At 27.9% G+C, this 27006-nt stretch overlaps 1 protein-coding gene across 4 annotated transcripts in view; it reads right to left on the bottom strand.

The window, feature by feature from the left end:
* Positions 1-403: 403 nt before the first annotated feature.
* LOC136983419 (AN1-type zinc finger protein 4-like) overlaps positions 404-27006 on the bottom strand; it is a 142753-nt gene continuing 116150 nt past the window's right edge. Inside the window, exons 1-11 of one of the 4 annotated variants that reach the window (XM_067280149.1) lie at positions 25033-25442; positions 22629-22754; positions 22350-22493; positions 15793-15847; positions 15578-15712; positions 15365-15503; positions 12189-12525; positions 11868-12077; positions 11673-11798; positions 5272-5318; positions 404-936 (exon numbers count right to left, since the gene is read on the bottom strand). In XM_067280149.1, coding sequence (XP_067136250.1) covers positions 658-936; positions 5272-5318; positions 11673-11798; positions 11868-12077; positions 12189-12525; positions 15365-15503; positions 15578-15712; positions 15793-15847; positions 22350-22493; positions 22629-22746 — 1590 coding nt within the window. In that variant the 5' untranslated portion in view covers positions 22747-22754; positions 25033-25442 and the 3' untranslated portion in view covers positions 404-657. Of the gene's footprint in view, positions 937-5271; positions 5319-11672; positions 11799-11867; positions 12526-15364; positions 15504-15577; positions 15713-15792; positions 15848-22349; positions 22494-22628; positions 22755-25032; positions 25443-27006 lie in introns of those variants that run through there. The other 3 variants (XM_067280148.1, XM_067280146.1, XM_067280147.1) reach the window with 3 other exon arrangements.

Below are 27006 nucleotides of genomic sequence, written 5' to 3'. Positions count from 1 at the left end.
CTGTACATAAATAGTAATTATCTATGTACGTACTTTGTTAAGCGTCATGTGTAGTCAATTGTGCCAGTGTCAGTCAAATATTTTTCACAGACCAGCACTTGAGAAAAGGATGATGATAAACTGAAATTTATGGTTTTATATTCAGTTCAGTATAGCTTAATTTCAATTTTAAATTAACAGTAAAAAAAGTATCTGGTATACAATATAATAATAATAAAAAAACAATCAAGGTACACCATCCTTATTTCGGGCTACATGTATAATTATGTTATAGGACAAGTTGTAAATTTGTTACTCAGTTATTGACAGGTTCTGAATGTTTAATAATCATCTCGACCATGGAAGATATTTGTTGATTTTGAAACTAAATTCTCTCATATTGACTAGAATATCGAAAAAGAAATTTAGTAAAAATGAGTTTATTTTACAAATTTTGACATTTTGAAATTTATGCATATGCAAAGATGAGTTGCACGTAGTTTCTGTATGATTAAATTTAATGATGCTTAAAGCACATTAAGGCACTGTACAAAAAGGAAGATGCCATTTCTGGAAAGTTAAGATGAAAATATTTCCTTATGTACTGTACATGTGTATAAAAAAAATTCTGATTTGCCTTTCTAATAATAAATGGTATAAAAAGTCACGGTTTAATATTCAAATTTTAGGCAATTTTGGAGCAGTGACCACCGGATTCGACTGCTGCAGGAACCGCCGCCCCTCCGTCTTATAGTCGTAAGAACAGTGGTGCACTTCGGCATATCTGTGCCTGGCGCAGAAATTCTTTCCGCACCTGCAAACGTAACTGGTTGCCAGTCCCGTCTTCTTGTTACACCAGGCACATCTTTTGCACGACTTCTTTTTTCCCTTCAGGGGCGGGAGCTTCTGACCCGAGCGTGGCCTACCACCCTCTCGGCTATCCGGTTTATTTGTCACCTTAAAAATTATTATAAATGACAATTAGTAATGCAATTGAGAATGCTTAGAATATTAGAACAATGAAGACAATACCACTAATATAGAAATTGACAGTTTCTTAGTATGAACAACTAAAAAAGTTCATTGTAAAATTATGAAAATTGTTTACTCTAGATCACTTGAGGATACAATAAAATAAAATCATGGGTATAATGATATTTAGAAAGAAATGGAAGAAAATAGTAGAAAAGGCATTGTACACCAACGGGCAATGAATACAAAGTGCTAATGATTAACAATTTAGTTGTTCTAGGAATCCAGTTCTTAGTTCATTGTAGAGAACAAGAAAGTTATTAAATCAAAACACTTTGTAGTCAACAGATTTTTAGAATTGAAAATAAGTTCACATTTGTGATGAAATTGCAATCACCTTTGCCATTATGGTTTGGCATTTTGAGAGATGGTGGGTCAGTGTGTTAAAATAATATATGTTTCTGTTTATTGAAGTTTGGTATCTACAATATGTTCAAAGTATTAAATGGACTAAACAAAATCCAAATAAATATATTTCAAAATTTAGCAAAAAAGGAATTAGGCCTAACTAATTAACAGAGTAACACTTACAGCACTTGCCTGTGTGTAGTGTTGCCACCTGTCCGGGTTAACAATTAATTTTGTCTGGGATTTTGTAGCAACCTGTTGACCTTTTTTTTTCTTTTTGCTTCTTAGCTCTTTAAAGCTGTTATTTCATTTCTTAATTTAAGTTGCTCCTACACAAGTCCTTAACTGGTTTAGAACCGGCGTGCACGTTATTCTTTGCATAGTAAAATAACATTGCACATGCATCGGACTTCTGTTCGAACAAACCCGACCTACCATCCGGGTCAGCAGTTTTGAAAAGGTGGCAACACTACCTGCGTGCAATCTAAAGTTACCTGTCACAGTAATTATATTCGCATTTTTCACCGGATGCTCGCCCTCTGGTGTTTAAAAACAAAACTATTCTATCTGGGTCGTTTGATTAATTATTGCGTATTATCAGCAGTAAATATGAATAACAATAGAAAAAGCAAAGGTTTCTGTTGCGTTCCAAATTGCAATTTCAAAGATTTACGGGAGCCCAATATAAGTTTTCGTCTATTCTCACACGAAAAACAGATGATATTAGGAAATCGGTCGGTTATATTTATGAGCTTCTCCGAATTGTGAAAGAGTGAATTAGATTTAACAATTGGCAGTTTCCCGATTGTCCAATTTTACACGAACAAGTTATGCTGTCAATTTTAAAAGATATTTTCTTAAAGTTAAAATGCCAGTTATTTTGTATGGGACACAGGGTCGGATTTAAACATTTCGAAGCCCTAAGCTGAATGTAAGTCCCCTTACCAACCCTTCACAATTTTAGAAGTCAATCATAGTCTGATTTAATTTTTTTCTTTTTATCTCTCTGATTCAATACGGTTATTGGAAGAAAAAGATGTGAGGTCTCACTAGTCTTCTGTTTTATAACTAAATTTAATTATTTTTATACCCATTCCTTTAAAAATCTTTTTCAAAATTGGTTTTATCATTTTTTTTTAAAAAAAGACCTTACGTTAATTCTTCGAAAAAAATTTACTTTTTATTATTGTGAGTATTAAGTAAAGTATGTTTTGTTGGTTTGTAAAAAAATGTTTATTACAAAATTCCACTTTAATTTTTTTTTTGTTTGTACAAATGTTTGAGGCTCTTGATAGTCGAAGCCTAAGCAACAATTTACATAGCTTTTTACTTGTAAATCTAACCCTGATAGGACAATGTCAAAGCTGATGTTTTTAACACAAAGGGAACAAATATGCATAGAACGATCTCGCTCACTTGCTTCGATACCACGTAATGACCTATCCCGCTAGCAATAATTGTTCTGCTACTATAAAATTTCTCGATAAACAGCTACAAGCAGCATATATCATTATATCGGGCAGTAATATATGATTAATTTTACATTACTAGTTACAAGCGACCCAGATAAAGTAGCCATTTTGTAAAAATTCAGCGCCCTCTATAGTTCATGAAAAACGCGAATAGTGCATCTATTTCACACTAAAGTGAATATAATTATATTTTGTTTATTAAAATGATATCCTTTATATATATATAAGAATTATATTTAATTTTTTTAAAAAAATTGCCAGTTGATAGAAATTATTTAATTTACAGAAATCCAATATAATTAAAATAGAAGATAATGTCATTTTGAGTGAAATGTATAAATTAGGGGTATATAAACATGACTGACCAATGGTACAAAATCTGGCAAATGGCCTAGGAGAATATAGCAAGCAAGCAAACATTCTCGTTTGGTCATATAAGATTTTAATCAATAAATTATATGAATACTTGAAAAAATTTTTGACATCAATATATTTTAAAAAGTTTATATTAATACTTATCAAATCACATCGAGAAAGTGCTTATTGTTTGGATGAAAACAAAATATTCAACCAATTGCAAGTAGAAATGTTCAATATAAATAGAAAACATTTCCTGTACTCAGAAAGTTAAGATATTTCAAATAAAATAAGGCATGAAATTACCGTATTTTACGGACTATAAGACGCAATTTTTCAAAGAAAAAAGTGCCTCCAAAATTAAGGTGCGTCTTATAGTCCGTAAAATACGGTACTACTTGATAATTCGTGCCTTATTTCTTGGAAAATATTAAATAAAAAGCAAAGACACTATTTGCAGATGTTAATGCTCCATCTATTTTTCTGAATTATTCAAAAATTTCTTAAATTATCAATAATTTAAAAATTTGAATAAATTTGTTCAAAGTATACTTCTTTCTAAGTTAATATTCGATTGATACAGTTAAGTCAGTGGTCAGCAACCGGTGGTCTGTGGACCATTGATAGTCCGTGAGAAAATTTGGACATTGATCAACTGAAGGTTACGCGAAGTATTACGAAAGAAATGCAAAATGCTTGGTTACTTTTTCACTCTTTGGGGTTTTTTATTCGAATCTAAAACCAAATACGAAGTAACTGTTATCAATAAATAATGAACAATAAACAATATTGTGGGTGTGATTGTTGTCCTTTGTGGAAAGCACTAAGAACCCATAAACTTATTTCAAACAAGCAGCAATGAACTTTAGGCTTGCATGTTATAATTATAATTATAACAAATTAATGCAAGTTTCATATTAAAATAGTAAAATTGAACTTTTATGATAATTATTCTACAGATTTTGTATTGTTTAAAAAAATTCACAATAGTGGTCCACGGGATTCAAAATTGAGTTTAGTGGTCCGTGAGGTTGCCGACCACTGGTCTAGGTGATGCATTATGTCAATTTGATTGTGATGTCATCTTCACACCAATCAGCATATATATAGCCAACAGCAAAATTAAATTGCCAACTTATCAATAAAACCTAAATAAATCAAAAGGATCATTAAGACCCACAATACTTCAAAACGACTGATGAGAAAATGGATTGACAGAAAAGACCAATTTTTCTTTTATGTTCTTTAGCTAAAATTATTGCTTTTGTGATGCACAGTTTTTGCTGGGCAGCCATGTTTATTTGCTTACTATGCAATCAATATCTTTGTGATCTCAGATAAGAACAATGGGACTGCAGATTTGTTATGGCCAAAAGATTGGCCCAGTTAGTTTCATTCATTTTTATCATGTTAGTCACCAGGCTTCTGGCCTGAACTATAGAATTTTTCTTACTAAGCAACAACTGGTACTACATACTGGTGTGTACCAGCTGAAGAATATCTCTGGTTATACATCAATAATAGTAATTTTTTAGCTTTTCTGCAATAGTCATATTAGATCAAACAAGTTTGTCTGAACTTATTATGCATGAAGAAGAGTATGGAAATAATTGCCAGACATAACCTTATCATGTAATTTCTATTGTTTTTCTAACTTGTTACTTAAAATTTTTTTTATGAAGAGAAAAATTTAAATAATCAAACTTGTTCTTGTTAGAATTGAGAAAATATAATGAATCTTAGTAAAAGCTCAATTAAGGCTGCGACTATGCAGACGCGAGCGAATTTTCTGAGAGCGAGAATATGTGGCGAGAAGCAATAAATATCAAACCCTGTTAGATATATGCAAGAACCAGAAATTCGCTCTCACCAGCGATATTTCTTGCTTTTCGCTTGTGCATGTTTTCCTTTGCGACAACTATATCGCTCGCTACTAAATTTGCGTCTGCATAGTCGCACCCTAAGACGATAGTAAAAGAGGAAAAAAACACTTAAAAATGATATAAACACAACTTAGTTAAATCAGGTGATAGGGAACTAATACATATTTTAAAAATATCAAAATACTATATGTAAAACTTACTTTAGATTTAGATTGGCATGCTTCATTCTCTTCTGGAGATTTGATTACTAAAAGAAAAATTTGCTTGTATAAATGACATAATTGAATGAAAATTGTTAAGAGTTTACAGTAATAATAATATTTTAATTAATATTACTTTCCTGACTGTTATATATAACAGAGGGAAAGTATGGCAATTGGTCAAAAAATGACCCCTCAGATTTTTATATTTTTGGACACAGAGGACCTTGAAACATCAAGAAATACAAAAAAATTTGGGCTTTTTTCCCTGTGTTTGTGGGGGGCACAAATTTTGTTAATCATCTTTGAAGTTTAATAACTTTTGTGTTTTTTGTCAAAATTTCTGAAATTTTGCAGGAGGTTTGTTTATTAGGGGATTGGTGCTTTTAAATTTTGGTAATTAAAGATTGAAGGAGTAGGGAGATAAAAAGCCATCATATCTTCAGTAGGGTCAGACTTAATGATGATTTTACTTGTTATTAGCATTTACAAATTTTTATAAAATCCTACCTCACCCTCAAAGTTAAGTTTTTTGCCATTTTATAATAATTAAAAATATAAACATTTTTTAAAATAAAATATAACAGATGGTGCCACCAAATGTTGCTGGGAAAGTTAAGCAACTTGTTTCTGGATTTTTGTAATAATGTTTCTTAATGCATATGTTACAGTAAAAACCCGTTTTTAGTGAAAACGTGTTTTAACTAGTTTTTACTGGATGTCATTGTTATAACCCGTTTTGTCTAGTTAAAACTAGAATTTACTGCTGTACATGTTTTGATTTTAGTTTTATCTAAAATCAAACATTAACTTTTAACATTAGTTAAAACTAATTTTAGCTACATAAATATGTTTGGAGGAAATAAATAAAGTGATGATTGGGATTAAAACATTTGTATTATTTAATACGATATTTATTGAAAATATCAGTCACACATCTGTGTTATTAACATTAATTAACCCTTTGTCTCCGAAGGCACCGATCGATCGGTACCCTGGCTTTTTAAGCAAAACTTCGAGGGTACCGATTCACCGTTACTTTGGTAAATATTGATTTTTGTAAAATTTATTAACAACAGATATAATCTCATTCGATATGAAGTGAATAAAGTATAATAATTCATTATACAGTATTAGTTGATAGCAGTATGAAATTTTGATTTCAAACAAATGTTTGATATAATGTGAGATAATTTCACAACGAATAAACATACGTGCATAAGTGTTATATTGAATTGTACAAAACAATATTCTATGTCTTTCTGGCTCAGTGCCAGCAAACAACTATGTAACTAGACAATGTTAATTTTCACAAAATGTCACAAATTATCAAGTTTGTGTGTCAGTTCTGATAAATTTATAAGAAAAAAAGTAATATATTTCTAATAAAATGTATTGAAAAATATCGTACTTAAAAGTAAAGACATTAATAAATGCAACTGATTTTTTTCATATAGATATAACGATAATTTGATTTTTGGTGAACTTTTAAAATAATATTGCCTGACTGACCTATATTGCCCTAGGAAGGATCGCAAAATAAACGTAAACAAGACGTCAGGGGGGAAAAGGGTTAAAGCGATACGAAATTCATTATACACTATAAATTGGAAAAGTGTTAGCTGAATGACCTTGGTCGAAACAGTTTTTACTAAGCCATTTTGTTAAAACCCGTTTTGTCTAGTTAAAACTAGTTTTAACTCAAATTCATTTTTGACTAGCAGTAAATTCTAGTTTTAACAATGACATCCAGTAAAAACTAGTTTCAACTAGTTAAAACGGGTTTTTACTGTAACACGTACACAATAAGAAACTTATTTAATGAATGTATTGCATGCATAATAAGTACAAAGCAATGAAACAATTTTCACATGCATCGAATCAATATTCTCCGAGTTCCATTCTACTAAATCTATCAACTATTAACTCTTAGACTTTTCTTTAAGATTTTTCTTTTTCTGTACTGAACAAACATAATTTAAAAGATACAAGTATAAACAAAAAACGATAATTGTAGTCAAAAATACATTTCACAATGATTATTACTAAATTATTAATGATACCAGTGTAAGACGTTCATTACTTTCTCTAATTGGTTTGCCTAATTGTTTGCTGGTAATAAATGGGAAAGGTTTTTAGTAAAGTTAGCTAAAAGATTTAAAAATGAAATCTCAGAATGAAGTGATTATTTCGTGTAATATAAGTGGATCATTATTAACAAACATATCAACATATAATTTTTATTGAGTTAAGTGGATTTAAGGAGATAATTATTTATGTATAAAGTGAAAAAGAGATTACTCGGAATTGATCCCTGCTTAACTCCAATTAGTTGAAAAAAGTTCTAAAAATTGAAATCACTTAATCTGATAAATGCAAAGTATAATAATAATTGTTAAACCAACTAATGAAGAAGTTATCAGTATATAAATTTTACCTAATTTATATAATAGTTGGAATGGAATAATGGAATCAAAGGCCTTAATAATATCCAATTTATAATACAAGTTGATTGATTGTTTTCAACATTTTAATGTGCAATTATTTACTGAGACGACATCAGAATGCTAGGCTGAAATTTTTAATTATCTTTTAAATTAAAAAAAAAAAAAAAAAAAATCACACAATCACATGACTTCTGGTCCAGACCAGAAGTCACATAATTTGTGAGGCTCAAACAGAAGAATATCGGAACTTCAGTTACATACAATTCTATAGTAGAAAGCATTAAATATACATCATTGGAACATTAAATTACGAATATTTGAATAAAAATGAACACAAAAAATTCAAATCGAGCTCATGTTGAAAATTTAATTAAAGAGTCAAATCGGGATCACACTTCGATTCTAGTGCTCTTAAAAGAGAAAAACTGGAAAAAAACCAAGATACAAATAAAATCTGGAAGGAATAAAATTATTAGTTGAGAGGAAAAAAGTTTTTAAATAACCTTAAAAGGAAATCTAGCATGGAGATTGTGTGTCAGACTTACAAGAATTTGAAACAATAGTTAAATATGAGCTTCAATGTGCGATTAATTTCCCTCGACCATATAAAACATAGTGTCAAATTTGAAATTTGACCCTTTGTAGCCCGAAATGATCTGTTATCTACAAACTACAACTCTAAAAATGAAACTGTTACCGGTGTTCTTTGTAAAAATCGTCTCACTAACATTTCTGAACTTATAGAAGTTCTTCTTCAGGTGAAACTGGAAGATTTGAAAAAATAGAACAGAAGACTTCAAAACGAACCGCTTCGTCTAATTTCGTCGTGGCAGACATGCACCCCGAAGAAGAACTTCTATAAGTTCGGAAATGTTAGTGAGACGATTTTTACAAAGAACACCGATCTGTTATCTACCCGGATACAAGAAATTGGCCAATTGAAAAGCTAGAGATCCGGGGAAAGAATCCTTAAAAACCTGGATCTCAAGGACAAAGGTGGACTTTCCATTGTGAGTTATCTGACTAGTCTTCGGTGCTTTATGTACAGACTCTTCATCCCTAATGCCACCATTCTGCCTTGGACTGTTGTGGTTTTCAACGCTTTGTCACTGAACTTCCTGACACTCATAGAAATATCTCCACTGACTGCCCTGGTGCCATCGACTCACAGACCAGCTCCAATGGTTGAGATGCACTACAGAATGTAAGATTTAGTGTAAATAAACGTGTTTATTTGTGACTGCAGCTGTCTGCCCCACTTCCATACACCCCACATCCAATAAATCCTGACATTTGTTTATCCCCAATTCGGTGACCTCACAAATTAATCATGGTCTCTAGCCCCTAAGCTTTTCATATCTGGTCTGCATTTTAAGGATTCTTGTCCCCTGTACATCACACTTCTCTATTTCATCTATCTAACTCCATTCTTAAGATTAATGAAGGACAGACAGAGACAAAGAGACAAGTCTGAAATTTGATAATTGGGTTGCAATTTTCAAGCACGTAGTAAATTACTTTAATTTAATTAAATTTAATAAATTCACTGAAAAAATTATTTCATGAATATGTATTTTGTGTGTTGTGCATGTCTGGAATAGTTGTCTATGACAAACAAAAACATTATACATCAAGGAATGTGATTGTGACTTGATCATAGTATATTTAGTGTGTTCTTTTCTAAGACTGTCTGAGATATAAATTTAAGTATGGTTCCTGAGTGTATAGAATTTTGTGTTTATGCATAAGTCTTTGATGCGTTTGTTTTCTATTTAGTTATGTTGATGTAAGTAATCTGTGCTAAAAGATTGCAACTTGATGTGATGTGTAGTATAACTCTTGGGCAGGATGTGGCATTTCATATAAGTGTCATGTCTTTTAAAATATATTTTTTGTGAGTCTTGTATGGCAATTATAAACTGCTCCATGACTCAACAATCAGTGACACAGTTTTGATTGCCTAGATTTAATCCCGGGTCTCCCAGAGCAGTAGGCTGATACCTTAACAATGGCTGAATGGCTAAGGCAATTATCAGTCAGTTTTAACCACTAGTAAAAAGTAATTACAAGCAGATTCTACTGTGTTCATAAAGTATGAACATAAAGTTTTAGGATTTGCTTATCAGAATAAAGGACACACTGACAAATTTTAAATCTTAGATATTTTGTATTTTAAGATAAATTTTAATCTTACTGGTTCTTACTAGTTGATTTCTAAACGACAAGAAATATGTGAAAGTAAAACTAAGATTACTTTTGAAATTTTGTTTCAACAATGATATTGAAAGAAAAGTATTTCTAATACGAATTCAATAACTTAAAAAATCCTGACTTAAAAAGTTTGATGAAAATTTGATAAAGTTAAAATAGCAGTAATAATGAATTCATCTGAGGAAGAACAGCTTTTTGAATTCACTAACAGATAATATATTTTTGCAAATTATTTTCAAAGAAACATACAATGTAGGAATACAATATTTGGGAATAGAAACATCATTTTCAATATTTTGTTATTTGTTTAAAAAAAAAAGTTAAATTTATAAAGCATTATGACCAGTCATTTTAAGTTATCTATGAATTAACATTAACAATAATCCATAAATACATAGAACATTAGACCCAGTGCTGAAACATCTCTACTAACTTTTTACTTTTTTATTGAGATTTGAGAAAACCAAAATTTTGCATTTTTCACATGATTCAGTATTAATTTTTATAAAACCAATCTTTATACATATAACTTTTAGCAAACCCTGATAATCCTAGATTCTTGAAATTCATCATTTTAAGTTTTTACATTACTCTAGTTTCTAAGGTAAAAAACCATATGCAGTGGAATCTCCTTTTTGTAAAACACTTTGGGATTTGCCTAAACTGATAATGATAACTGACTGATAACATTAAAAAGTTAAGTAAATTAAAATTTTCAGTAATTACAGTCTAGTTTAATTGACTGACATTTAAAAGGTAATGTTAAAACAACTAAAACCTAACTCTTCAAGTTATATATTATAATTATTACTTCATCCAGCAATTTGAATTGAAAGAAAACAATAATTAAAGCAGTGATTAAGACTGATTTTCAAAAAATACTATTAAATTAATGTTAGGTAATAGTTTTTCCTTGCTTTCTTGGAGCAGATTCACTGATAGAAGTCAGAGCTTTCGCTGTTTCATTTTTAATTGATAATATTGTCAATTACAAGCATCTTTTTTGGCAAATTGTAGATTAAAATTAATGAAAATTATTGGCAATTTTGAAAATGAACATTCTACTAATGCTATTGTTACAGGTGCTTTTGAAAATATATTTAAAGATACAGTTAAATTTCATAAAGATTATTACTGCAATTTATTTAATTGCATATAATAGCAATTTTTCAATATGAAAAATCTAAATGGTATTAATACAAGAGGTATACTTCTGCATGAAATGTTTCAGCAGAAGTATACCTCTTGTATTAATGTCCTCTTCTGACTGAATTTTGGTAACAATTGTATAATACTGTATAGTTATGTTATGAGAAAAAGCTCATAAAAGAAAAATTTTAAACTTTGGCACCTAATCAAATGTCTTGGTATCAATGATAAACAAGTGTTATCTGTCTCTTTTTACTTAGTATTAATTTGCTCTGCATTATTTTAAATTTATGACATTTTATACATACAAATTAATAATTGCTAGTAAGAAATCTATTGTTTAAATTTTTTTTAATTTAAAAAACTATTTGTAGAATAATGCAGAACATTGCTCTGACCACTTTTGACATCCAATGCCAGTGTCTCTAGTAATTTTATAAAATAAAAGATAGCATTAAAAAGTAAAGATTTATATTTTGATGTATACTTATAAAAAATAATACAACTAGAAATTTAAGACACACTAACAAACTTTTTGTCATCTATAATATATCATATGATTATTTAAATTTTGTGCACAACAGCGTAAATTACCTCGTAATCCAGCAGCAACTAATGCACCTAATCCTACACGATGAGGATTTTGTAAATTTCTCTCTTTGGATCCAAATTTTAGAGGTGAAGTCATTCTGACATCCCATTTGATGTTATAATTTTGATCTAAAATAAAACTTTTAATAAACAATTCATCAATTGTTAAGATAAAATATATATATTTTTATTTTTTACCTTCTTTTGACGGTGTAGTTTTTGGTCTGCTATTTAACCACTGATCAAGTTCCAATAATCGACGATTGGCCATCGAAGGTGTACCAGTTACCGAACATTTGATGGTTTTATAAGTTGGCCTTAATGTCAATAATTTAGTGGAATTATGAGGCTGGAAGTTAAGTAAGTTTCTCTTTGATTTTCTGAAAGACTGAACATTAGATTGTGGTGCTGGAGGAAGATAAGGAAGAGATTCGGTGCTAATGGTTTGTTTCAAGCCTTGCATCGTATTAGAATTAGATGAAGCTGAATCATTAGGGTTGAGCATATAAGAAGAATTACTTTTAGTTTCTTTTGAACTGGAAGAACAACTCTTATTTTCCATATGGCTAGATAAACCACTGCCTAATTTATGGGAACTTTTATGACTACGAATGGAAGAATTCAAGTTATTTACTCCAACTAGTGGTAACAGTCTGCAAGATTCACCAACAATCTCTCTGTCTTGGGAGTTCTCCGATTCACTTTTAATTCCGTTGGACATATTTACAGTTACTGTTTTATTTTCAGGATTTAGAGGAGGCAGTCGTAAATGTTTATCCCCGACATTTTCTGGAATTTTTTCTGATGTTGGTGATTTACTCTTTATTACAGGAGCAACTTGAGCTTTTCTTCTAGACTAAAAAAAGAGGAAAAACAATATTGTCTAAAAGATATTTATTTTTAAATATTTTTTTAAACAATTTGTACAAATCTGATTTTCTCATTATATAAGATAATTATTAAAAATACAAAATAGATTAGAAGCTTCAACTGAATTGCATAAGCACAACTTTAAAAATTCATCCTGAGGAAACAATTTTTGAAAAGAATACAATTCTATTTGAAAAATAATTGTTTTAAAAAATATATAAATCTAAAAAAATTTTTATATAAATACCAAATTAAAATTTTATGATACACTGTATAGTTAGAATGATTTTATATCATAGTTACACATGTTCTTGATTTGTTCAATAACTTTATTCTCTGTATTAATTACACTTCAGAAAGCAAGGAATTGAATAATTGAATTTTAAATAAGTTTTTAACATAGTTATTTAATATTATCATCATCAAAACAACAAAATAAATTAATTTCTTTTTACAAAATTGAACAATTAATTAAATTTACTAAAAAAAATAAATTATTATACAGTTAACTTGCATTAATACAAACTGCTAGGGAAACAGTTATTAGTTTGTTTAATGAAAATTCATATTAACGATTTTTAGGGTCAAGATTAAGATTAAAAATTTAGGGAGTTAAGGCTTAATAGATAATCAAAATCTCAAAATTACAATATTTTGAATTTATTTATTAAATAAAGTTAAATAAATTAAGTGTTTTTACAAAAACAGATTAATCTGTCAGCTGTTAGTCTCAATAACCCGAAACAAAATCGCTGTTGCGTAGATGTTTTGTGGTTTTTAAAGTGGTTTTTCAATTTGCGATATCTCGCTTAAAAACTGTTGTAGATATGATCTGTTTTCGGTTTTCTATCACGTACATATTACACTTTACGATTGTTAACTTCAAAATATTATGTACGTTTAAAAAATTAATAAAATTTAAGATTTTAAAATATTAAAAAAAAATTTGTTTTTTATAAATATTCCATTAATCTGTTATATATGTTACTTAGATATGTATATTATCTGTCAAATAAAAAACTGCAGCTTTCTAAATTGACGTAGATAAATAATATGGCCTATATATTATAACACTGATTGGCTTGGGGGTGGCTTTTCAAAATTTAGGTCAATACACTTTTATTATTAATGATGTGTACTTGATTCTATTTATATGTTATTTACACTATTGTACTAATAGTAGACTATAATAAGCGATTATTACTTTATTATATTAACAATTATACATGTATTTCTTATGTATTACAGAAGTACCATGATAAGTAGAAGTACTTTGTTTTTTGAAAGATTTATGACTGGATGGTTTAAAAAACATGCTTATTTGTTAAATAAGATAAATATACATAAAAATTTATTAAATTCAAGCTAAAAATGGATGAGAATAATGATTTATAATTGTTTGTTTACAGTTGAAGCTGACAATGTAGCTCTGAGAAGGTATAACTTTTTCCAAGAAAGTTCCCATCCCACAAACCCAAGTCGATGCTTATTCGTTAAAGGATAGTCATTTAGTTATAATATACTAATGAGAGCTCAACAGGCACGCTAACGAGAATTTTACTATCAAATGAACGAAAGAAGGGTCTCCCATAGACTTAACATTGAAAGGAAGAGTTTTGTGGATAAATTTAAAAATACGAGGTGGTAACAAATATCTTATTTGTTGAAACAGACAGTCTATGTAGATAAAACCCGATTAGTGCTTAAATTGCCACCACCTAGTTAATTATGAAAAAAATTTGACACTTACTCCAACTGGAGTATAGCACAACAGTTTAACTAAAACCAGTTTCTCCAATGGTAGTACTCCGCAAACAACTGGTTAATGTTCTAAATGATTTTTAAATTAAATTAAATGAAATGAGGAAGAGACAGTATTCATCCTTGAAGTGTGAAACAGTATATCAGAGTGGTTAAACAAAACAAAGCTAAAAGAAATCAGTGATTTTTTTCTGTTGAAGATTGCTTGAAAAAGTAGAAAATATTTTTTTGGTGCATGCCAAAAGAGTAAAAAAGGTGCCAAATTTGGCATCACCATATGCACTCCCCAATATGCAAAATAACATGTATTTTCATGGGACTGCATCCATTTAAAGAGGTAAGCACTCCTATTTTCTGAGTATGGTAGAATGGTCCACTAAAACCAGATGTTTGGATTGCTCTACAATTGGAGGTTGAATCTATCTTTGCTTACTAGGAGAAGAAAATTATTCTATTCAAAATGGAACATTTATTACAGTATCACTTTTTATTGTTTAAATCAAAAAGTGTAAACAACAACCATTATTGGAAATAAGGTAGGGAAGATAATTTATGGTTTGGTTTAATGAATTCTGGTATAATTTTTATTCACTTTATCTCTTGAAAATTAACATTGTCACAATAGTGTTTTGCCAGAGCAATAGCAAAATTTGTTTTAACACCAGAATTTGCTTTATCAGGGTTTGTTTTAAGGTGAGTCAACTGTATTTAAATATTCTGGTTCATAGCATTTTTTATTTTCACAATTCTGGCTTGAGTATATTTAATATTGTCATAAGTAAAAAAATTTATATTATTTGTAATTAAAAAAAAATGTAATGATAACAACAATAAGAAAAATTTTCTGATTGTAGTTCTCTTGAAAAAATTTTAAAAACCCTAAGGAGTTAAAAAATATATGATACTTGCAAGACTAAATTTAATTTTAATTAATAATTAACTTAAATCATAATAGTTTATATAGTGATGACATTAAACTGTTTTCAAATTATAATGCTGGCTGTTATGGGAAAAATAATTATAAATCAAAATTAGATTTTTAGATACTTTTAGTAAAATCTTACTGTTTTTTTAATAGAAAGAGATTGCATTTGTTGCTGTAATAAGGCCATTTTTTGTCTGGTTATTTCATTTTCTTTACGTCTTTCTATAGTCTCTTCATCCACCTCCTCATCTGTTAAGTTTTTGATGGATGTCTCACTGCTATAAAAACATTATTTATTATTAATAACTTTAATACGGCTACATCAAATATAAATATTTTGGAAAATACAGACCTCACTGATCCAGAAAGACGAGAAATATTGCTGTCAGTTCTGTCAATGACAGTGTACATGTGTACTTTGTCACCATCATGAAACACTAAGACAGTTAATGGTTGGCCACTTGATAATCTTTCTGAGATTTCATCACTTAAATAATTACAACAAACATCTTTTAATATAGTCAAGAAAATATGAATTTATATTTTATAAAAAAATAAATATCATACCTATTTCCTTCAACGTAATCAGAAATATCTTGAATTTGTCTGCTCTCTACTGACACTTAAAATAAATACATATTATAACAATTAATTATAAAAATGCAATAAATATTTAAATATTTTGATTCCTTTAAAAGAAACTAATTGAAAAAGAGTTGTGAGAATTGATCTATTTAGCAACTTTGTAGTTTCAAACAATTTGATGATTCACAAAAATGAAGCATTAATGAGCTTGAAATACTAACTTATTCCAAATAAAAATTTACTCAAATTGTCTATGTCAATAGCCTTTAAAAAAACATTAAATAAGATCTTGGATCTGAAAAAATCCAAAATGTTTCTAATTTTCCGATCTTTACCGTTATAAAGATTAATTTACTGTAATGAATGAGCTTTATTTTGTGTAATAGCAGAATCAAAAGAAGGAAGAATATATTCAATCTTTCTGTACAATTTACAAAAGAAAAAAGATCCTTATGTTTTCTCTAGTTATTAAAACATACTTCTTCAAATGCTGAAATTTATTGTTTTCTACTTTATTGGAGATGTTTAGATTATTTTTGTCAATCCTAAGTATTTACAAACTTTCATCAAGAGCAGAAATTACTGTAAAAAATTCGTAATATCAAATTTATTACAATAATTTCTTCCTCTAATAATAATTTTGAAAAGCTCAAACATATTTAGTATTAAGGAAAATAGTCTGAACATCTCCAATAAAGCAGAAAGTAACAGATTTTGTCCCAATTCTAAGGTCTATTCTATTTTGGTCAAGATACCAAGATTTAATTCAGCCGTCTTTGAGCATTAAGTCTTACAATACAATAATTTTTATTTCAATTTTTCATCAACTTTCTTACAATAAAATTAAATTCATATTTTTTCTTTTCAATTTTTGAAACATTATATCACAAAGATTATATATATTTTTCTTAAATATACATAATCTATGTGATTATTAACATGTGTTCAAAACTCCATCCTGATTTTCAGATAAATGTTAAATTATCAAATGTTATTTGAAAAGTTTTTTAATAATATGACATGTTTAAAATAACATTTTCAGAAATGAGACTTTTTTTTTATTGATTCAATTACTACTTTTAATCTCTTGGGTTATAAAATATTTATGAAGTCATAAAAATTCTCATTCATTAGGAGTTAATAACAGGATGCAGATTGAACAAATTTTAACGCACTGCATTACTTCCTATTTGTAGTTTCCTGTATGTTAATATTTAATGATTTTTATGTCAAATTAAAAAATAATTTCTTAACTAAATGAAAATTCAGTTATCATAATTAATAATGTATCATACAGTGTGGTCCTGTCTACTGTCAATGTGAGTGAACTTTTTAACAGTTAGTGAAAAATTAAATATAAAACTTAGAAGTTTAAATTAGAACTAATGGAATACAATAGTATTTTAATTCTTATTTTGTTGCTCATTACTGGTATTGAACCAAATTTAGATCCTCTGGCAAAATCTCTAAGAGGATGACCTCTTTTGACTAGGAATAAATCAAATATGTAATCAAAATACATTGGGAAAACTGAGTTTTACATTATATCTTTTTTATGTTCAAAAACAATGTAAACACAAAGTAAACAAAGTGGATTTTCCAGTATTTTAGATGAGTAAACTCTTTGCAATTGTTTCTGAACTTCTAAACTGTAGAAATCATGATATTTCAATGGCAGCTCTAACAAAATTAACTGATCTTATTAACATTTGTAATAAAAACTAATCAACCAACTAGAATTAGTTACAGAGGATAAGTTTGACTCATCAATGTTTAGAAGACAAAATTAAACTGCTAACAGAAAAAAATTAAAATGAAATTTCTTGATAAACAGTAATAATCAAAATAGAATTGTTATTTAGTTGTCCTAAATTTCAAGATCAATCAAAAAAATAATGGGTTTAATAAAAGGTCAATTGAAAATTAAGGATAGAGATAATGAAAACTGAAATGTTCCAATTAAGAAATATAAAAAGAAATATGATAAGAATTATCTTTAGATTGGTTTCTGATATAAACCAGTTTATTTCCTCATTTCTAAGAAAGCAAAAAAGATATGTTGTCAGTTTTCTAAAAGATTATGCAAATATCAATAATCTTACAAAAGAATTGTGGGAGAGAAAAAATTGTTTGATTCCATCCTACATTGCTGGAAAAAAAACAGGAACTAAAGGTTAAATTGCAACATGATTACTTTCTTTTATGAGCACAATAAAATGACATAGTGTTAAAATTTTCTTTAAAGTGATCCTTAGATCAATCTTGTTTAAAAATGATGAGTCTTTACAAACTGTAGTATCAAACTATAAACTAATCTCAATTTTAGTTTTAAAAATTTGCTGTTTTTTTTTTGCTTTCTTGAGTGTCTCCAATTGAATTTTGTTAATGAACAATAAATACAAGTGTTTTATAAAATTGTTTATTGTATTTGTGTAAACTCTAGGTGTTAATTTAATTCAAATTTCCTATTAGCAGATTAATATCTGTACTGGTTATCAATACATGCACTGAATGGCCCAAGTGCAGACATAGCTGGACTGGAGTATACACTGAATCAACATTTTGCTATGAAATAATCTATTGCTTTTAGCCCTTAATATTGTTTAACACTTAGTCTAGATCAAATAGACACACATACATATGGGCTTCTCACACCAGTGTGATAAGGCCGTATGTATATGTCTATTTGATGTAGACTAAGTGTTAAATATTTCGCTATCTTCAATGCTGGCTCAACAATAATTTTTATCTAATGTGAAACCAATGTTTGCCACCCATTTCCAAAACAGTTGCCACTTCTAGCACTGGCAACCTTGAATGATGTATTTACAAAACAACTTTAAAGTCCATTTACAGATCTTCATTATATGCAGTTTATTATTTTTAAATAAATAATACCTTTTAAAAAAGAATTTTGTAAAATTCTTATTCAAAATGATTGCCACAAGTGTTATTTGATATTAACTTTTCAGTTTTATTCCTCATTACAGCTCTTTGATATTCACACCCCCTTTCCCAACTCATATAAATGATATGTGAAATGTTTTTGTTTCATATATCAGTAGGAATATAACAGAAAAAAAAATTTGATAAATAAGTAGTAAAATCTGACAAATATATATTAATAGAAAAACAAATATTATAAGAAAATAATAAATGCATGTATTTTGATTGAAAATGAGAACATTTTGCACTACTGATTTTGTAAATTAGAATATATAACAGTTTACAAAATTAAATGTATAAAAATTCTATTAAAAATAATATTTAAACATTTTTTTAACATGAATATTTCTTATGTCACTTGCTCCTACGGTTTTCCAATTAGCTTATATCACATTTTTGTAAGTAGTTTTGAATTTGAAAAACTATTATTATATTAACAACGAACTTTATTATTATTAATTAATTTTTTTTACTTGCTTCAATAATCATCATAAAACAGACATAACGATTCATGAAATTTTGATTACTTTAAAATCAATATCATCATCATCAAATATTTCCATTAACAAATAGAAAAATAAAGTTGTTTGAGTTTTTGTAATGTAAAGTAGTTGAAATTAAAAGTACATAATTTGTGTATTCTGTGTTGAATTTTTAAAAAATTTCTATTCTTTTTACATTGATAACACACAGCATCATATATGTTTACAAATAAATAATTGTATTTACAAAACAAAAAGATATTGATTCCATGAAGTAGCATGTCACTTTCTCATTAACTTTGTATTGCTTTGTTTATATCCGATAATTCATGGAATCAATATAACTAGATTCAAATTTATGTAATTACATTGGTTAGTAAAATATGCTTTCTTCTTTGGGTCAAAAGCATTGTTCCTCAGAAACAGGTTAGATCTTATAGCAGGCAATCATTTTCTTTAATGAACAGAAAAATATATAAGATCATACACAAACCAAAAGAGATTGATTTGCTTGTAATTGAATATTTACTTTCATTCTTGCCAATTTTATAAGACTACATTATCTTTTTTTGCCAAATTGTCCTATCTTTCCAACTAATAATATTTTTTTACTTTTTTAAATATATCAACTCCATCTGGCTCAGATGATAATTATTAATGTTATGAAATCATTGAATTTGTAAAAATAAAAATAATCAGAAATACTCAGGGAACAAAATGAAAGGCAGGAATAAGCCAGAGGTGTATACACCTGGGACCTGGATTTGAATCTGTATATTGAAACTTGTAATATACTAAAGTCTACAATATCAATATACATAATCTTAAGTGCATAAGAGAAAAAAAACAAAAAAAAAATGTAATAAAAATTATATAATTATTGATTCAATGTTGCATGTTATCAGTGAAGGACTGGGGGATAAAGGGAGATAGGAAGTACTTAACCTCTGGGCTTCGTGAATCGACTATGCCATAATCATGGTAGAGTTTGTGTGTATACAATCCACATGATTAACCAATTAATGCCGGTGATGCCAACTTAAATAACTTTTAAATATGAGTTTTAGCGAAAAAAATATAATGCTTATAGCTTAAATTCAATGCCAAAAGTTTGAAGTTCATTAAATTATTGAGTATAAAGGGTAAAATCTGAAATACTAATTTAAATAAAGTAATATTTTACAACAAATAAATTGTCAATGACCAAAATCATTGTCAAAATCAATTAATTAAATAAGAAATTATAAATCTCTAATTTAATTTTTTACCTTTTACCTGCAGTCAGAAATCTTGGTGTAAAATAGCAGAAGTTTACTATAGAGGAAAACCCTCACAACAGTAATTTATAAAATATCAAAATTTGAGTTTTTTAAATGTAAAATTCTATTTTAAAAAACCTATATTTAAAAATGTTTGCCATTTATTTAATATTTTTAGAAAATAATTTCTTTAAAGTAAAACTGAAGTTTATTCTTTTCAAAAAAAAAAAAAAATTAAGACAGAAAATATATATACCTCTCTTACAAGGTAATTAATCTACATACCATAAAGATAATAAAATATAAGATTTAAAAGGCTGATCTTATCAATATTTATTAATAAATTTAAATATCAAATGCCAAACATGACTTTCAAAGAATTATAAATTAATAAATATCAAAATGTCCTAAACTTATGACTGTCACTAACAGAATCTGTGACTTATACATATAGTTTCATGCATGCCATAACCCTTTCTTCAACAGAATATAACTGTCCAATATCCAATGTTGAAATTTTCCAAATTAGTAATTAGATTCCTCACAAAAGCATGTTAAACACTACAAAAAATTCAACGTATTTTTGGCTTTGCTGGCCAAAACTTGCATAACCATTGCCTGGGAGTAAATTAAAAATATTATCCCATTCCCAATTTAATCGATGGTTTATTTCTAAAGTACACAAATATTAATAGAAATGAACCATTTAACAACAGAGTCAAAATTTAGAATAAAAAGTGATGATTGAGAGTGGAGTTCTAAATGAAAATGAAAATAAATTTTAAATAAACTAAAGCCAAAAATTAATAATCTAATTAAACATATTCTTAATATAGATGATAAAGTTCCAAAACTATTAAAAATAAATAATATGTAGATTTTTCTTTATCAATGAACAACTATCAAATATCATACTACTCAAAAAATATAAAATATGATCAAGGAGTTGGATGTTTACTTTATATTTGATGTTCAAAATATGTTAATTTTTGAGTATTTAATCTGAAGATAGGACAAATTTGTCCTATAAAAGCTTTATCTCAATAAATTTCTGACTTCAACTTATTGTTTTTACTTTTATCTTCAGATAGATTTTTGTCAGTAAACAAACAAAATACATGGCATAAATTTTAGTGAATTAAGCATAATCCGTATTATAAATTAATAAAAATTATTCTAATTTTTATCGAAGCTAGAATATGTTTAGTCGTTAAAAAAAATCACCACTATAGATTTGTTTAATTACAGTTTATGAGAAGTTATAAATCATATGTAAGTTATATAATTGCATGTTTATTTCTTCCTAATTTATTATTCTTTATTATATGTTGTAAACATTTATAACTTTATTATATTTGATTTCTTTCGAAGATAGTGGCACCTTAATATATTGATTATAAACATATAAAAAAAATTAACTTTATCAGATTAAATTATTAAATTTGATAAAATCACTATTTGATGTAAAATATCAATGTAAACTATGATGCTTCTAACTAGGTACAGTACATATTTTAAAAAAATTATAAATTATTATATAAAAATAAAATAACATTTCTAAAAATTGTAATCAAATTAAAGTTTTGCAAACAAGTTATTATAGAAAAGCTACAAGAACCAAAATTATTTACATTAAATTTGCCAGAAAATTAAATAATCTTATCATAGGTATGAACTAACTTTAACCCTTGCAATACATCTTAACTGTAAAGTTTTACAGTTCTGCAGAAATGCCCAACTCTATAATAATTAAATATTTTTAATATTGCAATAACAAATGATTGTCCTAAATTCTATTTGAAAAATTAATTGCTAAATAACAGAAAAACTGAGATTTTACATAAAACTTTACCTCTTCGAGTATTGATTGGGCCACCTCTCATTCCAAGAACCAGTTTTAGCGTTGCACCATCTGTTATACTATAATCCTGCAAGCAAAATTCATCTTCCAACTCTTGAGTCTGCCATATTAAATGTTGCTGAGCAATTGGTATACCTAAAATACAATAAAATACTATAAATAGGATATAAGTTCATATTTATTTGAAATATTATACATTTACTTTTTAAAGTATTTTTATAGGAATAAAATCATATTTTTGGAAACAAAATAATATATATATACATATACCTTCTAAATATTGTATTTTAGCTTTAATAGACATGATTGTTTCAAAAGGAGACACTTTCAATTCAAATGCTGCACCCGTCAATGTCTCAACAAATAATTCCATACGATTTTCTGCCATCAGCCAACCTAATAAAGAATACAAAATCAAGAATCTTTAATTAGGAATTAAAATATTAATTATATAACAGTTTTATGAAAAATATATTTAAGTTTAGAAAGTACTTCAACAATCTAACTGACTGAAAAATAAAGTTCTATTAAAATGCCGAATAAAAGAATGTCATATTCATAATTTTTAAAAAAGTATGCAGCTAAGAATAAATCTGGCAAAAGAATTTTCAAGTAGAGCAAGGTTCATTCAACTATTTCATTGATTGTTCTTCATAAAATATTCATAAAAAATATTATAATTCTTTTAATATAAAGCTGAGATTTCTTTAATGCAAAAATATGCAACCCAAATATTCTAAAAATAATAGATTAAACCTAGTGCTTTTAATAAATATTCATTGTAGATGTAAATGTAGAAAGAAAGTGACTAAATTATTTTATAAGTAATAAAATATACAGAAATAATTTCAGGAACTTCTAATGAGTACAGAGTCTAAATCTTGAAAGTATTAACTATTGTAACTATTGAAAGTATACAAAAATGTACACCTTATAAGAGTCCATAGCAGCTATTCTCAACCTTCTTAGCCCTGCGACCCCCAAATAGTAAATATAAATAAAATTAATATTTCGCGACCCCCACCACAAAGGAATAATAACAGTAAGCCTTACTATTTACTAATTGAATTTTGACTGTAATTATAAATGTAAATTTTTTTAAATATTATATAATCACATTGCACTAATTTTATACATTAAGAAAATAGATCCATATATGGAGAAAATTTTAAATGAAAAACAAATGCAACCATCACATTTAATTTCTTTTCTTTACATGTGTATTTATTGTAAGTAAAACATTTATAAGTTTATAATAAATGATTTTTTCTCGTAAAACGATTTCATTAGTGTTTCGCGATCCACCTTTAATATCACTGTGACCCCCAGGTTGAAAAATGCTGCTCCATAGTATTAGACATTTCTCATTTTTTGTCAATGTTTTGGGAAAAAAAATATTCTTTACAGTATAAAATGCATTTAACTCATAGGATGCATCCTAATTTTAAGATAAGTTTTAGGTACAAAAAAATATGATAATATCTAGCTTTAAAAATATTCTTTTTACATTATTATTCTATAAATTATATTATAGGTAATAATAATTATGATATTAATATAGGAAAGATATTTGAAAGACTTTCATATTTACATGAAAGATCCTACAAGCAATTGAGGAGGCTTCAATTTTTAATAAATAAATAACTCTTTCTCACTCAATTAATAAATAACAGAAAAATATTAATAACTTTAATTATTATTCACTTATTCTAGAATATAATTCTCTTATTTTTTTTAAAATTTGTTATCAAATGTTAACATTTTTAATTTCTAATAAAGACCCTCAGGATTTAACAGGTTTTTAGTATATTAAACCCCAAAACTAAGACAAATAAAGTTATAAAAACATGAAACTAAATCATCTTTCACGGAACCATTGAAATATTTATATATTAATCAATGGGTAAACCAACAATTAATAAAAAAAAAACCTTTAGTTTATAATCTACGATATTTAAACGTTCGTAGAAATTTACGCTCAGATAATTCCGAAATGATAAAAATAAGTTAATAGATATTAACATGATTAATTTATTCCCCTTTTACCTTTGCAGTTTCACTTTTGGCATTTTAATTCCTTTCTGTCTATTTATTTCGGAAATTTATAATTCATTAGGGCGAGTACTTCATTCAGTCGATAACATTTTTATTGGATTTAGTAGTTTGAATACCAACTTTTCTACACAGCGATGATTATGTTGATGAGCCCATTTTCAAATTAAGAAAAAAGAATAACCGACACACCTTTTAACAGGTCAAGGGTCAAATTTTTAATTATATTGTATTGTATTGTCTTTTAGACTATTTTAATAGGAGTCAATATTATGGAGTCCACAGCTAGAATCTTACCAAGAAAGTCTTTAAATATTTTTGGGACCCTTTCATAGATTATCAGAAATTTCTGAGGATCTTTTAACTGTAGTTCAAGGATCCTCCTCGAGGGGGATCCTTGAACTAGTGGTAAAAGATCCCCTCGAGGGGATCCTTGAACTACAGGTTGAGAATCCCTGTAACAGAACAAAAATAACACATCGTTCTTAAATATCTAAATTTATAAAAACATTGGAATTTTATTAATGCAGAATAGAAAATGATGCTTCTTAATCAATAACAAAGCAGAAATTAATACGAAATTAACTTTTTTACGTTAAAATTATACTCAAATCAACCTCACCTAAATGAATGCATATCCAATCATTAGGCCTATACCCCTTCGATACTTTGATAATGTTTCTTCCAATTTATGAACAAACGAAAGCATTTGATGGACAAAAACTTGGAGAATTTTCGCGAGTTCTACCAAACACGAGTAAAGCTTCGACCATTACACTTCACATATTAAACGACGGATGGGAATTCGGTCGTTATCTGTAAACTCAACTGGATGTTTGGTTGCTAATGGTAACAGCAGGTCACGTGAATGGCGAGAGTTTTTTTTTAATTCCCCAATATTCTCACGTGATTTCAAATGTTTCGCCAAAACACGACTTGGAAACGGAATAAAAACCAAAAACGAAAATATAAAAACATTTATTCGATACTTTTAACGTGACAAATAATAGTAATAAAAAGTTAATTTATTAATCGAAGGAGTTTTAACATGTATTGTGAAAGACCACGCACGATTCGATTTCCCTGAACGAGGGGGAAATTGTTAACAAAAGGGAAAATTTTATCGTCCGTTGTTTTTAGTCGAAATTGTTATTTTCGAAACGTTTTAAACTTTAATAAATTATTATTTTTGTCTTTTCATTAATAACGAGATGAAAATATTATATAATATAAAAATAGTAATTTTAATATTTATTATAAATTAATGCGAAATATTTTATTGTCAAATATAAAAATATCCTCCAATCCAATTTATTATTAAAAAAATTAAAATTATTAACTATTCAATCAGAAAAAATTAATAAATATATCTAAAAATCGATAATCGATTTGATATAAAAATAAAAATTTTTTTTCGAAATAAATGTTTATGACATATTCGCACGAGAGATGGCGACACTTTTGAAAATCAATCCGAAAATGAAGTTTATAGGCGAAGGTTAGCGCTTTCGTCGAAAAATTGAAAGACCGGTTTATCGCGAATGTTTACCAATGGCCTCTTTCCTCGTACGCAGTCATTAAGGCTTTTTCCCTATTACCTTGCATCTACAAGGTACTCAAACATTTACTGAAATGAAGGAGGTAAAGATAAAAATCGAATATATGCGTCTTAATAACCTTGTCTATTAAGTAGGTATTTGTGAGATATTTCTTTAACCTCCAAAAAATGCCCTTCTCGAAGAATTTAAAATTGAAAAGATACATTTTTAAACTCTTATCACGCACGGTTTTCTCTCAAGACTCTTTACAAAGTGGGTAATACGTGCGGAAGTTCATTAGCGGCGGCTCATCAGCTGATTGCAGTGCTCGAGGCAATGTTTATAATTGAGTTAATGCGTATTATTGGCGTGTTTAATCATTAAGCAAGCATCTGAAGAGTTTATTTAGGTAAAGAGTTTGAGAAAAGTGATCTTTAACGAAGTTTAAACACCCGAAGCGCGCGAAAAAAAAAAAGTCGGAAAATAAAAGTAGAACGTCGGATCTAATCAACTCACATCACACTAATCGGATTATTTAGATATTAATATTCGGTTGTTTATCATTTGTCCTGAAAATCCCGTTTCGCTCCTTCAACTTTTTTGTGTCATCGATCTTGAGAAAATGGGTCAGCAACAATGTTTTCTATCGAGGCCCTTATGGATTGGCTAACCTTTTTTATTCATTATTATTATTATTTGATTAATTAACATGCCTACGTCGCTACCTACTCGAATTTTCAATTAGAAATTATAGAAATAATGTTTTGTCACGAAGAAGTCACCATTTTGAATATAGAGAATTAGGGTCGATTAGGTTATCGACTCTCTTAATAATTGTTCTTAAGTTAAATTTTTATATTAACCCCGTTAAATTTCTAAAGATAAAACTAGCTCTTTGCGGTCGACTGGTTGACTCGAATATGCGTTTCGTGTAACGGCAGCTCATTCTAGATTAGTAACACTTTGGCTCATTTACAATTTTAAAATGGAGCGCTTCCTCTTTCACTCCTCGTTCTCTCGAGATTTAAATTTAAATCAATAAAAAAATTAAATGAATA

Source organism: Centruroides vittatus, unplaced genomic scaffold (assembly GCF_030686945.1).
Source record: "Centruroides vittatus isolate TY-2023 unplaced genomic scaffold, ASM3068694v2 contig_882, whole genome shotgun sequence".
In the NCBI taxonomy this organism is placed as follows: Eukaryota; Metazoa; Arthropoda; class Arachnida; order Scorpiones; family Buthidae; genus Centruroides; species Centruroides vittatus.
The sequence above is the reverse complement of the archived record's forward strand: the minus strand, read 5'-3'. Positions and strand labels throughout refer to the sequence as shown.